General features: G+C 46.2%; 1 protein-coding gene across 1 annotated transcript; it reads left to right on the top strand.

Annotated features, from left to right (window-relative positions):
• Positions 1-1,906: 1,906 nt before the first annotated feature.
• Positions 1,907-13,579, top strand: ODAD4 (outer dynein arm docking complex subunit 4). Its single transcript, XM_082778839.1, has 12 exons — positions 1,907-2,020; positions 2,581-2,712; positions 3,010-3,163; positions 5,149-5,210; positions 6,170-6,326; positions 7,317-7,541; positions 8,597-8,804; positions 10,287-10,373; positions 10,585-10,781; positions 10,971-11,071; positions 11,877-11,955; positions 13,051-13,579. Exons 1-12 carry the CDS (start codon positions 1,919-1,921, stop codon positions 13,566-13,568), a joined length of 2,022 nt encoding a protein of 673 aa, XP_082634965.1. The 5' UTR covers positions 1,907-1,918; the 3' UTR covers positions 13,569-13,579.
• Positions 13,580-13,770: the final 191 nt, after the last annotated feature.

Here is a 13,770-nt window from a genome sequence, read left to right as displayed (position 1 = left end):
GTTCCCCGGAGCTGAGAAGCCTCCCCCGGGGGTGGTGTAAGGCAGGAGGTGGCTGCCGGTACCGGCGGTGGGGTGCGGAGCTCCGCGGTGCATAGCCACACAGCAGTCCTGCTCAGGAACCAAGCATCACCGGCGTACATCGCCATCATGGTGCGTGGTCCTGAAGGATACGGCTGGCAGGTGTTCTTTACCTGAGCAGGGCAGGAAAACATCTCCCACGTGCAATGACAGGAGAAAGGGACACTTGTGGAAGTGCAGGATGCGGCCATCCCCCCTCCCTGTTCACGACAGCCCCGCTTGTTTGGTAACAAGCCTCTAACAGCACTCAGCACGGTCTCTTCTGCTTGCCAGCAACACTCAGAGCACATTCATTTTTTTTTTTTTCCCTGGTATTTCCAACCTGTGACTAAAGTACAAATCAGCCGCACCAAAGAGAAGCGCCCTAGGGCAGTCCCTCCGATGAGACAGGATGGCTTCGGTCCAGAGGCGAGCAGCCCATGACATTATCACGGGGCTGGAGCACGGACTTGTAACAGCCACCAGCGGGTGACCGGAGGACACAGACACGATGCTCCCGTCTCCTTAGGGAGAACGCGTCATGACCCGCAATGGCAAAAGGCCCCATGGAAAACGGTCACCAGAAGTTTACTTTAAACCATCTCAACTTCTCTCCCTGTCAGCAGAGGGTTTGTCACGCTGGCCTCCCACTGCAGAGTCTGACGGGTGTTTGTGTCACCACCCACGCATGAGAGTCCCTGCCTGCCCTCTGCACAGCCCCGTCCGCCACGCCGTGGAAGTGAGGACTGACCCTGTCACTCCTGGGCTGCTTCCAGAATCCAGCAGCAGCTCTGCCATTCCCCACGGTGATGTTAAATCTTACAGACTGCTCTGAGCAGGAGGATTTTTTTGAGCAGGCCAGACAGGCCACACCCTCTCTGAGTCACTTTGCTGGAACAAATTGCTTCAAAAATTAATCCTGGCAGGGTCTTGTACAAGCCCAAAACAATATCGAGACTTTGGATGCTGATAGGATAGAACCAGAACATTCTCTCGTTCATCATTTCTGTTTGTCCAGGAGGATTGGATGCCGCAGTGATGAAACCAGTAGTGTGACCTACCAGCAAACACCAAAAAGAACTGAATATTACACAAGGAGGGGGGAAGGCAGTGGGCTGCTGTGCGAAGCCCCTGCAGGAGGCACCAGCTCCTGACCCGGCTGAGCAGAAGAACCTGCTCAGCCTGACGCTGGCAGAAGCTGAGGCATTCACACGACTGCTCTTGCACAGCGGTTTTATGAAGCGCCTGCACTCCCACACTCCCTTTCTTTACAGCCGTGCCTCCAGCGCTGCTGTTTGGAAACGCAGCCTTTAGACCAAAACCCGAACAAGCGCCGGAGCACCGCAGGCTGGACAAGCCGGGTGAGGAAACACAGCGCGAAACACACCACAGCTCCAGCTGCCTGGAATTACCCGGCACGCATTTTGCAGCGAAACGGGCGTTTCCTTCCCGGCCTCGCGCACCTCTCCTATCCGCCGCCCACCCGTGCCCTACTTACACCGTGCCTCTGACCAGCCCACCCCACGCTGCCCTGGCTCGTGGGAAGGCGCTGGGCACGGCACGGCTCGGCACGGCAGCATTTCGAGGCGCTCTGCCCACGCCAGCCCCCGGGACCGAGCGCTCCCCACCGGGTCCCCCCGAAACGCTCGGTGCCGGCAGCGGCGCGGCGCGAACCGCAGCAGCCGCACGTGGCCAAAGCGCGGGCGCGGGAAACGGCCTCGCGCCGTGGCGCGCTAAGACGTCACCGCGTGGGCGGGGCTTCGCGCCGAGCCGGAAGCGGGGCGGTTGCCTGGCAACGGTTGCCAGGCGACGGCGGCGGCGGCGGCGACCGGGGCCTGGCCGGGCCTGGCCGGGCCTGGGCATGGCGGCGGTGCCGGTCGGCACCTTCCCCGGCTTCATGACCGAGGGGACGCTGCTGTACCGGAGGGGAGAGTACGGCAAGGCCCTGGCCTGCTTCGACAACGTGAGGGAACCGGGGAGGCCCGGGGGGGAGAGCCCCGAGGGCACGGGAGGGCGGCCTTGCCCCACAGACAGGGGGGGCAGCACGGGAGGAGGGGCTGGTTGCACAGGGGGTGCGTGAGTATGCAGAGAATAATTTGTGCCGAAAAAGTTGGAGTTTTTTGTCCTCGTCTGTCAGACAGATCCGTGTGGGGACGGAGCAGGTTGTGTCCCATATGTGTGTGTGAAGCAGCCGGCCTCCTTTGAGTAGTGCCCAACAACAGGACGAGAGGTGACGGGCACAAACTGAAGCCCAGGAGGCTCCGGCTCAATGTGTGGGGGCATTTCTTTACTGGGAGGGTGACAGAGCACAGGGACAGGCTGCCCAGAGAGGCTGTGGAGTCTCCTCCAGAGATATCCCAAACCCACCTGGGTGCCATCCTGCACGAGGTGCTCTAGATGACCCTGCTTGGCAGGGGGGGTGGGACTGGGTGGTCTCCTGGGGTCCCTTCCAACCTCAGCCATCCTGGGATTCTGGGCTGCATTCCCAGCACTCATGGCACAGGTACGTCTGCTGCATTCCAGGCACTGAAGCTGAGAGCAGAAGACAAGCACTGCCTAGTTGCCCGCTCGAAATGTTACCTGAGACTTGGAGACATGGAAAATTCCCTGAAAGATGCTGAAGCTTCTCTCCAAAATGACAAAACGTTCCCCAAGGTAAACGGCACGGAGCAGGAAGAGGCTGGGGTGGCCAAGGACAGGTCTTTTATCTGAAGGGTCTGGGAGGCAGCGTTGTGTAAAAATAGATAACTCTAAAAGCAAAATCAGCCTCGCTCTGCACTCTGGCCCCTTTTAGTGCTTCCAGAGGAGGGGAGGTGCTTTGTCAGCTGTGGAAGAGTTACAGGATTACGCTTTATTGTATGAAAACCTGATAGCATACAGCTTTCCCTTCTGCCTAATGGGAAATTAGTTGAGATCTCTGAAGTGTATTTATTTGTATTTTTTCCTTTTCAGGGGCTTTACCAAAAAGCTGAGACATTATATACCATGGGTGACTTTGAGTTTGCGCTAGTGTTTTATCATCGAGGCTACAGACTACGCCCAGAACTACAGAAGTTCAGGCTGGGTATCCAGAAATCCCAGGAGGCAATTATCAACTGCATTGGAAGTAAGCAGCTTGATTTTGTGGTGCCTGTGAGCACAGCTGGAAGCTGTTCACTGGACAGCTGATGGCATATTAGCTCTGCAGGTGAGCTAAGGACCCTATAACAGCAGTCTCTTTGCTTCTAGATTCATGTGCTCAGTGGCCATTGTCAGATGAAACCAGATAGTACCAAAAAAAGCACAGCCCCATTCTTTTCTTTTTCTTCTGCTTTTTTTTTTTTTTTTTTTTTTTTGGCTGAATGCCTATTCATATACAGAGTCCAATAACTTCAGTTACGGAAGTGAATTTGTTCTAAATCATACAGAACAAAGCAGCTCGTCTGCTTATGGCCCTACTGATTACAGAATCCATTTTGAAATCTTTATCCCAGTATTAAAAGTTTGTAATGAAATTTGCCTTGCTACCTGAGACTGGCCTTCCTGAGATCCTGATTTTCCTCCAATTGCCATTGCATAAGAGCAGTGAAACTGTTGACTATTGCAATGGAGCCCTGCTTTCATAATTTCTGGCGTAGATCGTAGAGCTGCGTCCTGCAGGAGACAGAAAAGGCCAAGGACCTAGTGATGTTAGAAAGTAAACGGAAAATTTTTCCCTTAGTTTTTCTCTTAGCAATGCTGTCACGTGCAGACAAGCGTGGACAAGATGTGCACCCACTCTTGAGCACACAGACACCTCTCAGCTGGGGCTGCCACCTTAGACAAGTGGCTTATCAGGTGCACAGCTCCCAAGGGTGCTGTAAAACCCGCCGAGCTAGTTAGGAACTGCCCAGGTGGATCCTCCAAGAGCCTGTCCCGTCACGGAGCCAGGACACACCCTGCCTGCACACCCCTACAGAGGCCTCGATCCTCCAGATACTTGGGCACCTCGCTCTCCCTGAAATCAGTTTCAAAATTTCAATCCACCTCCAGTGCTGCAGATTAGCTTATTGTCCCAGCTGTGTAAAAGCCCGAAACTCTTCTGTACATATTATTTAAACAAACAAACAAACAAACAAACAACAACAACAACAAAGTGAAAGTTTCCAGATCTGGCTTGCTTTCCTCCATCACCACTGCTCTCTTAGACTAATACAAATGCCTTGATGTCTTCACAGCTCTCAGTCAAAATGCTTGTCATGCTTGATATACTGAGCTAAATGCTTTAAATGTGTTCAAGCATCTGGACTGTATGCAAATGAACAGAATAAAACCCAAAACATTTTCCAATCAAGTGGCAACTGCTAGATGCAAGGGAAAAGAAGCAAGGAAACATATTAGTATTTGATCCATATGTTGAAATAGTTGTGAAATGCACATACTGCATGATAATGCAGGGCATATCCTCCAAATTGCTTTACTGAATCTGCTTTGCTCGGCAGGTTCAGAAACGCCTGCCTTCTGGGATATGTGGATACTCACATCACTGAGCTTGGCTGAGCTGCTTTGCTGGAGGAAATCGTTCTCCAACAACAGCAGCCGAATCTCCTTCCTTCCTTCTGACCAGACCAAAACAAAGAGTTGTTTTTCACCCTTTCCTCCACTGCCAGGGTGCAGTCTGAATAGCAGAAGTGAAAATGAAATGGGAGTTTTGCCCTAATGTCAGTGCACAAAAACTTGAAAGTAGTTCTCTGTACTGCTGGATATTCCCATGCTTATGAGCTTTCCTTCCATTTTAAGCTTCAGCTTTGATTCCTCAGAAGAACCTGCCACCCTTTTTCTTCCTCTGTCTCCATGTAGATGTAGCACGTCTCTGTAGGAAAACTACACGAAGATGGGATTCCCCTGGTGCCATAAGAAAATAATAATTAAAATCCAGAGAAGAGCTGCATCTATGAGCTGTAATTCCTATTTAAAGACCATACCGACATACACATATTTCTTGTGAAATAATTAAGAAGCTTTATTTGAAACAGGACATGATAGGCTTGGCACATTTACGGTCATTTTAGTTTCTAAAGCTTCAGTGCTGCTGTTCTTGAACACTAAGAAGTATTTTCTCTGTATTTGCAGGTCCATCCTCAGTTAAACTGGAGAACAAAGAGGATCTCTGCTTTATAAGCAGGCAGGCAGAGGTACAGTATGAAGAGCTCCTGCTTTAGAAGTTAACTAGTTATTATAATGCTAATGTAATCTGAAATACGCTCTAGAGGATTAATAGATCCTGCAGCAACGTGGATGGGGATACGGCTGGTCTAGTGAAGCGCATTCTGAGCGGACAAAACAAGCTGATCCATTATGAGAGTTTTTATGTACCTACTTTTAACATAGTTGTGGCTCAAGCTACACGAAATAGAAAGGAGAAGACAGAGGGGTAGGGAAGAGCAACCAAGGAGAAACGAAGCCCAAACTGAGAATCCTCCACCAGCCTGACTGCTCGTTCTGTTCTATGTTGCTGACCGCCCATCAAAGGCTAATAAGTAACAGCACTGAGGTCAGAGCTAGGGTACATTTATCTAGAATATTTACTTTAGTCTTACCTGATGTTTAAGGTTCACATTTTTGATAATGGACACTTTCTCAATTGCTTAATTCATTGCTTCATTCAGCTGCAATTATGGGTACTCTGTGGTAAAAATAATTTGTACAAAGGGGGCTAAATATTGGTGCTATACTCATTGGGATTTTGAATGTGAGACTTCAGAAATACTGTCCTGATGTTTCAGAAGCCGTGGTAGAGGGTAGAGCTGTCTTTGTCTTTGACTCTGGAGAACTAGACCTGCCTTTGCCACAGCCTTAATGTCCTGGCACAGCACTGACCTGGACTCCCTTCAGAACAGAATAAGACTGAGGAGCAGAACTAACTCTTGGTCTTATTACAATGCCTCCTCCTTCTCTTGGAAGTGAGGGAGCACACTTGGGCACAACATTTGCTGCTGACCAAAGCTCTTGGTGACATACTGACTTCTTGCTTTGACTTAAAAAGTAATTGGGCCTACGTTGATGGTAAACAACTCTGAAAGCCAGACCTTCCTGATAATGCTAGTATTTCCCACTAATCTCACCCAACTTAATTTATTTTTTCTTGCTGTAGAGCAAAAAAGCAGATCAGAAACTCCAAATAAAACTGACCAAGGATCAACAGTGGACAAAGAAACAGGAGCCCCAGAGGAACCCAAAAGTAGAGCGACAGCTTCTTGGAGAGCTTTATGCTGACAAGGCCTACCTAGAAAAGTTGCTCAAGGATGAAGGTCTTTCTCCATTGTATTTAACTAAGTGCTCCTTCTAGGCAGGGTCTTCTTTCCTTCTTTTATATCCTTATTACTACAATTCCTTACTTGTATCAGAGCTCAGATAGCACAGAGAGTTTGCAGTGGTCTTGAGAGAGGCAGATATCTGGAGAGTTCAGGCATTTTTGGAGCCAGATCCAATATTCATAACTGTGTCTGAACATGTTTCCTTCCTTATTAAATGATAGGCTTTTAAAACAAACAATAAATCAATTCAAAGCAATCTGTGCTGATGAAATAAAAAGCAGAAACAACAGCATTACAACTTACTTAATTTCTGGCATGACGTTAAATTCTAATAACACTTGCATTAAGTGCAAAGCACTGCTAATGAGACTGTGCCTCAATCATGGCTTTCTTGTAAATGCTGTTAAGATCAAGATGCAGGAATCAGAGAAGTATCTTTATTTCAGAACTAGGCAGAAAGGTCGTTCCCATGTAGTCATTCATCTAAGAAACTGTTTACCCAGTAACAGAGGAATAATTCAGAATTTAGTCTACTCACCGGGTTTATGGTATTACTGGCATTAATAATACATAAGGGCCATCTGGTTTCCAGCCATGTTAAAGTCCTCTCAGCTTCCACCTCACAATTTAATCCACTACTTTCTAAAGTGCCATTTGAGTACAAGTGTCCCATATAGTTGTCCTGTCCAAGAGGACAAATGCTCATGCACCACAGCTGGCCCTCATTAATTGGGCATCTTCTTTGGCTCTTCATTAAAGAAGGCAGCGGCTTACAGGAGCTGGGAACAACAGCTTTAGCTCACCAGGAGAATTTTCTGTAACTTCTCTCCTAATCACATGAGTTCTGAGGAGAATTAAAGACTTTAATTCTCAGGACTGTCTCTGTCAGAGCAAAAGAATGTTCACAAGCAGTCCCCCAGTGAACTGCAGCTTCGTCCCTCACATACATTAATGTTTTCCTGCGTTCTACCATCTTATTTTCAGATCTGATGAAGAGCAGCACAAAGAAGGGGATCAAAGTAGCAGACATGGTGCTGAGTGGCATTGCCTACCTGGACACACGCACTGAGTTCTGGCAGCAGCAGAAGCCTATTTATGCCCGTGTGAGGGAGCGTAAGCTCAGGCAGCAAAGGTGGATCCGAGACAAGAAGCGAAAACCAGCTGAGGTTGCCAGATACATTGTGAAGAGTATGGAGGACATTGATATGTGTATGTGTCCTGGCTGGAAACAGTAAGAAAGTGATGATTGGCATATGTAACTATTTGCTGTACTATTTTACAGCCCAGAACAACAGAAGCAGTGTGCAAGTACTAACAAACAGTAGCAGGTGGTTTGGGGAAGTATTTGCTTTCACATTCTCCATCTTTTCCAAGGCAACACTTCCTTAGATATAGAATCCAATGCATTTTCCTTTTTTTAATCTTTTTTTTTTTTTTTTTCCCTGTACTTGAGGTATTGCTGATTGCTTTTCAGAACATCACTTAGATACAAAAGCCAGGTCAGCCACTGCTGCATACTTAGCAAGTGCCTCTGGCTGGTCTAGTAATCAGAAGCTGTTTTACCAAAAAAAATGCAGGGCACTGAAGTAAATAATTTCTGTAGTTGAAAAATATCTTTGCGGAGAGATGAAGAAGCTGAAAAATAGTGATCTGGAAGGAAGAAGTAATTCAGCCACTTTTACCCTTGCTTTCTACTTATACTACATATTTTATGACTCAAGGACAAGAATTTGGTGTTACTGCCATTCAGTTCATTTAAGCTACAGCTTGGTGAAGGCAGTGCCAGAAACATCCTGCAGTCCACTCCCCACAGCACTGCAGCCAGCTGGGTACAATAAACAGAGCTTGCCAGGAAAGTGCAAGGGGCTAATTTAGGAGATAAAAAACTAAGCACTGTAGCTAGTACTTCATCTCCGTGATCAGGCTGCCCTGCTTCAATGACTTTTTGCTTTCAAAAACTTCAGACAACAAGCATCGTTCTCATTTATTTTTCCTCAGCAAGTGTGAAGTCTTACCAGAGTTATCTCTCCTTGCTTGCTGTGATGAAAGTGATTTCCAGGAGTGCCAGATGGAGGGGCTGAAGTACCATCTCCCAAGAGCAGATTTCGTGGAGATTGAATGGAGGAATGTAGGATATGCATGAAGAGTTAGGAGCTCTAACCATTCCCAAGCTTTGCCTGAAGTGTACATAACTGCACTCAGTCCTACTTCCCCAATATTGCTGTGTCCCTGCCCTAACACTAACCTTTCCTCTTTGTCTCTAGTACTGACCGGTGGCTCCCCCGAAGAAAGCTGCAAGAAAGCTGAGCATGTGCTAAAAACAATACAAGGATGGTCAGACGATGAAGTTCCCAACAAGAATGAACTGATTGGAAACCTGCACAGCTGCATTGGGAATGCTCAGTTAGAGATGGGCCAGATGGAAGCTGCCCTGCAAAGCCATAAAATGGATCTCGAATTTGCTAGGCAGAAGTAAGTGCTGAGAAGTTTAGATAGATGGGGAAAAGATCCAACATACAGAGGAAAGTATCTCTGCTAAGATGTTTTAGCATCTGGTAACACTGTAATTCTTTCACCCGAAGATTTAACAGGGCAATGCATACAGACTCTGTCCACATGCAGTGGTCCCTAGTGACTTCACTATTTCAAAAATAAGGTGACTTAAGCAGATTTTTAAAGGATCTAGCACACGCAAAGTATCTAAATCCATGCTGAAGCAAAGCAGAAGAGAACACAAGTTCCAGCCTCAGCACTTCAGCCTCTAGTATGCATTTCCTTCTCAGGAAGGTCAGAGTCTAAATTGCACAAGTTTTCTTCTACATTTTCCCTTAAAGTCATTTGCATTCAAATCGTGATGATAGGTGTGAAATGTTGATAAAAGATACAGTTGCTCATATAGAACACATTCTGCAGCAGCACTTTCAGCTAAAACTGAATGGAGCAAATGTAGTCTTAAGAATTAGTAATAGAGTTTTACAAAGCACATGAGAAAACACTGAATAGTTGCTTGAATTGAGGTTATTTTGATTTTATTTCTGCCGATACTGTATAAGACCTAAAACGTTACAGCCTTACTGTTTGTCCTTTTCAAAAAGCACATTTTTAACTATAGGTTTAACAATTTCTGCATCTCTCCTTGTGATTTCCACTCCACAGTTACACCACATAAAGTTAAGACTTAGCAGAAGCTAGGCAGGAATGAGATCCGTCATTTTACTACTTTTTCAAACCGACTGAAGGTTGTATTTGAAGGACAGAAACACAGTCATTACCGAGAGGAACTCGCCCTCTGGTGGCTGGAGTTCATCAGTGGCCAGGGGAGACATTGGTAATGACTCGCATAACCCACAGCAACACATTTGTTCTCTCGTTTCATCACTTTTTTTTCAAGGCACGGGTAGTCAAAGCAGGCCACTTCTGAAGTTGGGAATGAGGACTAATTAAAGGAAAAAAAAAAAAAAAAAAAAGCTACATTATGATTGAAGAAGCTGCCTCTAGCATTGGGCAAAATCTCATTCAAGGCACTGGGAACAGGGCCTGTAACCAGGAATCTGTTAATGAGACATATTGCAGACACTTGTGTCTTCAATTTCCTCTTGGACAATAACAATTTATTAGTGTTAGGGACCTAAGAACTGGTAGGGGATTTCCATGGGATCCACATGGCAACAAAGAGAAACTGAGGCAAAGAAAAGACTCACGAGGGCTGCCAGATTTGCACAAAATATTGAAGACAAAACTAAACTGGTTTTCCCCATATTACAGGGTGTTGCGATGCTGTAGATGAAAATAAAGTTTTACCTTGTTTTGATGACTTTCAACCTTTACTTCTACTTCTCAACACTTACTTTCATGTTAAGAGCCAAAGAAAATATATGGGGTTGAAGAAAGCACAGACTGTATCAGGAACGAGGCTGTTTCAGCTACTGCCACTTCTCTTTCTTTTCAACACAGCAATTTACCAGATGCCATATCCAGAGCCCTTGATAACATCGGCAGAGTTTATGCCAGAATCGGCAAATTCCAGGAAGCTATTGACACGTATGTAAAATGAGTAACAGAAAAGGCGTAAGGTTGTGTTTTGAATTTAATAGATGCTGTCTTTTCAGTTTAATTGTACTGCTAGAAAGAGGGCTGAGAAAGTTTTAATCACAGTACCTGGAACACTTTGTGTATAGAATCCATGGTTGAAATTATAACTGCACCTAGTGAGATTCAGCAATAGTCTTTCTTTCTTACTCTCTGCTTGAAGTTGGGAGGAGAAAATTCCAATGGCAAAATCAAGCCTGGAAAAGACCTGGCTGTTCCATGAAATTGGCCGATGTTACCTTGAGCTTGATAAAGCTGAAGCAGCCCGAAATTACGGAGAGAAGTCCCTGCAGTCAGCAGATGAAGAGGGAGATGTTGAGTGGCAACTCCATGCTAGCGTACTGGTGGCACAAGCACAAGGTAAAGATGTCACCACAATATTTCTTTAAGGACAGATGGCAGCCTGTCTGTTCAGCTTCTTACATACATGTCATTTAACAACCAAAGTAACTGTTCTGATTAAGATCTCTCACAGGAGACTTGCTTGACTAACACTTGTTCTTCTCTTTATCTTGGGTTAAAATAGATGTTTTCATTTGTCCCTTACAGAAAAATTAAAGGATTACCGCTCTGCAATCATGAACTTTGAAAAAGCACTTGAGAAGGCAAAGCTTGTTCACGATGATCCTGCTCAGAAGGCCATCATTACTGTAAGTGGCTTAGTGCAAAGTGGAAAGAAGCTTGCGGCAGCATCAGTAAGTCAGCTGTAAATGTTGTTTAGCAGCCTGCGAATTAAGAAAATGTCACTTCCTAGCTAGTGTGTTAAGAGGGGGAAAATGCAGCCTCTGAAGCAAAAAGTTATGAAGCCTCCTGGCTCAGAAAACTTAATCTCAGTTTGTGAACCACTACAACACCTAGAAGGCTGAAGCTCTAGCTCTGTTTAGGTCAAGGGAAAATTTTTATTTGAACTCCCTTTCTCATGCAGAATACAGAAATCCCTTTTCTACATTCAGTGTCTGTTAGAATGCAGGGCTAATCAAAGCTTACCCTTTTGTGGCCTCTCCAAAGTGTCCCAGAGAAACCACTTTGCATCAGATCAGAACATCTGGGACATTGGTGGTGACGCAAGGATAAAGCAGTCTGCACATTTTGGTAGCCTGACAGCGGGTTGTGGGTGATCTTCTGACCTCAGTCAGCTTGCCAGGAACAGGTACAGCATCAACACATACCTATTTGGTGATCCCTCATGGGTGTTCAAAGTTGAAGCAGAGCCTGTTTTCCTGCCAGAAGGAGAACAATAGTTTGGAAGAGATTAAATCTTCAGGGGAGGAGACATTTGATAAGGGATACTAACAGGTAGCAATCACTGCAGGGAGGAACAAAGCATGTTGTTGCAGAGAGTTTTGAGGTAGGAAAGGAGCAAGCAATGACAGCAGAGATCAAAGAGAAATAGAAAAAACTTGGATATATAGCTGTATTTCTATAGCCTTCACTAATAAGCCACATCAATTTCAGGCCTTAGATGACGTGAGCAGAAGCTTCATTGAAGACCTAAAAGAAAGAGGAAGAGAACTGAGAGATTACTCTTTTAAAGGTAGTTGTCATCTAGACCTCTGCACCACATAAATGTAAAAATTTCCCACTTTCCTTTTCTGGCATGGGAACAAAACACCCCATTCCTAGATCCAAGGATTGAAATTTCTGGACTGCTTGCATCCTCTGTACTAGTATGCTGTAGCAGGAATTCATTTATATGTGATGCCATAGCATAGTTAAGATTTGTGGCCTCATTTTTTTGACAGTGAGGGCTTCATTTCCAGGATAACAGTGAGGGACTCTGGCTTCTCTTCAGCTCTATCCTTTGTAAAAAGCTTCTTTTAATAATAGTGAAAGCAGCCCCAGTGCCCAGAATGTGTAGTGGTGGGCACAGCCAGAAGCAAAATAGTGTCAAAATGCAACCGCAAAAATGACCATAAATAAATGAGACCCGCAGTGCTGAGGCATTCAAAAACATCAGCAAATCCTAGAGCCCACATAGCGTAACAGTATTGATTTTCTGTCACCTTCTAAATGACAATACGTGCTACTGAGCACCTGCATCATGAAGCATGACAGAGTAAGTCACAGTTCCATTGCAAAAGATACTGCTCTTCCTCTGAACACACATATGTGTCCTTCCTAGAGCAAAACTAGCACAAAGAGCAATCCCTACGCTGCCCCAGCAAGTAGGGCTGCAGAAAGAGGGGAGCAGAGTGGAATCCCCAGGAGTGCAGCATCCTCATGGTTATTTGAAGCCCCAGACTCAGAACACAAACTGAATTCCTGCAGCTCTGCTCCCAGGTCTGGCCGTGGCCATCTCAGAGCTGTATCTAGCCTGAGCAGGAGATGGCAGCACGTCCCAGGCGTCCCCTCTGCGAACACCACACCTGGGCTTCATCTCATGTTCATTTTGTCAGTTGATGAATCCAGGCCTCACAATGCAACTGCCAGCACCTGCCTTCTGCTCACCTTAGATCATATAGCTCAGTACCTCATATTGCTGGCAAATTTAGCTTTGTGAGACAGGAAATAGAGGAGAGCTTTCTAACCATGGTGATGGAGGCCAAGGGGCTTTTCTTGCACCCTACTGATTGCTCAGTGCTGGAACTTGGTTTAAGATTCCCTTTGCCTCTTCCTCTCCCCCCTCCAGATTATGATTTCAGCAATGAAAACACAGAAGATGACAACTTGGAGAAGGACAGAGAGGGAAAGGAAAGTGGGAAGGAAAGCACAGAGAATCAAGAAGGTGAAAAGGAAAATGAAGGTGCCAAGAACGATAAAGAGCACGAGAGTAAAGAAGAGGAGAGCAAAAGAGATGGCGAGGAGAGCAAAAGAGATGAGGAGAGCAAAGGAGACGGAGAGGAGAGCAAAAGAGATGGTGAGGAGAGCAAAAGAGATGAGGAGAGCAAAAGAGATGAGGAGAGCAAAGGAGACGGCGAGGAGAGCAAAAGAGATGGTGAGGAGAGCAAAAGAGACGGTGAGGAGAGCAAAAGAGATGGTGAGGAGAGCAAAAGAGATGAGGAGAGCAAAGGAGATGGAGAGGAGAGCAAAGGAGATGGAGAGGAGAGCAAAAGAGACGGTGAGGAGAGCAAAAGAGATGAGGAGAGCAAAGGAGACGAAGAAGAAACAGGGCATGATGAAAAGCAGCCAAACCTCGCGTTGGAGTAGAGTAGCATTTCCTGAGCAGTTAGAGGGCAGAATAAACCTTAGTGCTGAGCGTTGCTTTTGCAAACTCCTTTTCCCTTCGCTGTTCCTAAACCCCAGCCGTGCCACGTACCTGCGAGTCCCGGCTCACGCAGACGCTCGCTTCGTGCTTTTCCTCCCTTTGCTGGCACAGGTCCCCGGGAGCACGGGGCAAAAAAAAAAAAAA

Source organism: Aythya marila, assembly GCF_965140915.1.
Source record: "Aythya marila genome assembly, chromosome: 25".
In the NCBI taxonomy this organism is placed as follows: domain Eukaryota; kingdom Metazoa; phylum Chordata; class Aves; order Anseriformes; family Anatidae; genus Aythya; species Aythya marila.
Note: the sequence above shows the minus strand (reverse complement) of the source record. Positions and strands in the feature narration are given on the sequence as shown.